General features: G+C 37.7%; 1 protein-coding gene across 1 annotated transcript; it reads right to left on the bottom strand.

The window, feature by feature from the left end:
• Positions 1 to 489: 489 nt before the first annotated feature.
• Positions 490 to 1,215, bottom strand: LOC146049568 (olfactory receptor 1M1-like). Its single transcript, XM_083166093.1, has one exon. The coding sequence runs from the start codon at positions 1,213 to 1,215 to the stop codon at positions 490 to 492; it is 726 nt and encodes a 241-aa protein (XP_083022219.1).
• Between the last annotated feature and the right edge of the window lie 362 nt (positions 1,216 to 1,577).

Below are 1,577 nucleotides of genomic sequence, written 5' to 3' on the forward strand. Positions count from 1 at the left end.
ACACTATTGGTTTAAATATAATATACACAATCCATTCTTCCCGACATGGCCTACCCCAAGAGGCACAAAATGCTCTCTACCTGGACTTCCTTCTTAAGATATAATCGCAATCACCTGTATTGAAACACCTCCGGCTCCCTTATCAATTAAATAGTTCAACACAGACGACACATCTTATATTAAGAGTTAAGTCCAGGTAGAGAGCATTCGTCCCCCCCACACAATTTATTAACCCCATTCCCCCCATAACAACCACCCCCCACCCCCACACACATACATGCATACATACACACACACACACACACACACAATCACACAACCAAGGCCTCCTGTCTTTTGTGCCCTGGGCACTCCCAAGGCTTTGACCAGCCCTGCTTGTAGGTGCTTAGAATTGAGAGAGCCTGCTCAGTTGCTTGGGGTGTCCATACATTAAATTAGCCCTATCTATGTTTTAATTTTTGAACTGCATAATACTGTACGAACATCATTTTACATTCTATTCGGTTTTAGAAGATGGTTTATTAAATTCCTGAAAGCTTTCTTAACATCCCTGTTTCTAAAGGTGTAAATGAAAGGGTTACTCATAGGTGTAAATGCTGTATACATAAAAGCATAATATTTGTCATAACGGCTTCCCCGAGGATTGCCATACACAATGGTTCCTGTTCCATAAAAAAGGATTGCTACGATGAGATGAGATAAGCACGTAGAAATGGCTTTCTGTTTTCCTTCACTACTCTTGATCTTCGAAACAGTCCTTATTATATAGATGTACAATCCTATAATTAGAACTAAAGGAAGTTCTACACTAACTGCAGTGGCAGCTCTTGTAGCTGTCTTGCTAATGAATGTATCAGAACATGCCAAGTTTTGTAGAGGTGTCAAGTCACAGAAGAATTGGTCGATCATATTAGGACCACAGAATTCCAAACATGCTGTGATGATGACCAGGATTAAGGAAACAGAATATCCTATAACCCACGGTAAAAGAGCCAAAGTAATACAAAATGTAGGGGTCATTATTGTAGAGTAGCGCAAAGGATAGTTAATAGCCAGGTGTCGGTCAAAGACCATTACTAATAGAAGATAGCATTCGGTTCCACCGGAGGAGATGAAGATATACATTTGAGTAAAACATTCATTGAAAGTTATAATATTATTATGTGCAATAAGAATGGCTAAAAGTTTTGGGGCAGTTATAGTCACAGCAATCATTTCTAAAAAAGAAAATACGCTAATAAAAAAATACATGACAGTATGAAGAGAAGGTTCTACTTTAACAATAAGAATTATAGCACCGTTCCCCATAATACAAATAATGTAGGTCAGTAGAAAAACGATGATAAGTAGATTCCGCAGCTGGTGCAAATCAGCAAAAGCCCACAAAATAAAATATTTGACTACAGTTTTGTTTGTTTCCGCCATTGTGCGGCCAGGAATCGATACCTGAAGAAAGACAGATGAAAAAAATATTGTGCATCAATTAATTCGTCATCATTGTGTTGCATCTAACTGGTAAGGTAATTGGTCATTGACATAGAAAATTTTAAAAAGTAAACTGAAAAGGAATTTTTTTT

This window comes from Crinia signifera, chromosome 12 (assembly GCF_055691185.1).
Source record: "Crinia signifera chromosome 12, ASM5569118v1, whole genome shotgun sequence".
Classification (NCBI taxonomy): domain Eukaryota; kingdom Metazoa; phylum Chordata; class Amphibia; order Anura; family Myobatrachidae; genus Crinia; species Crinia signifera.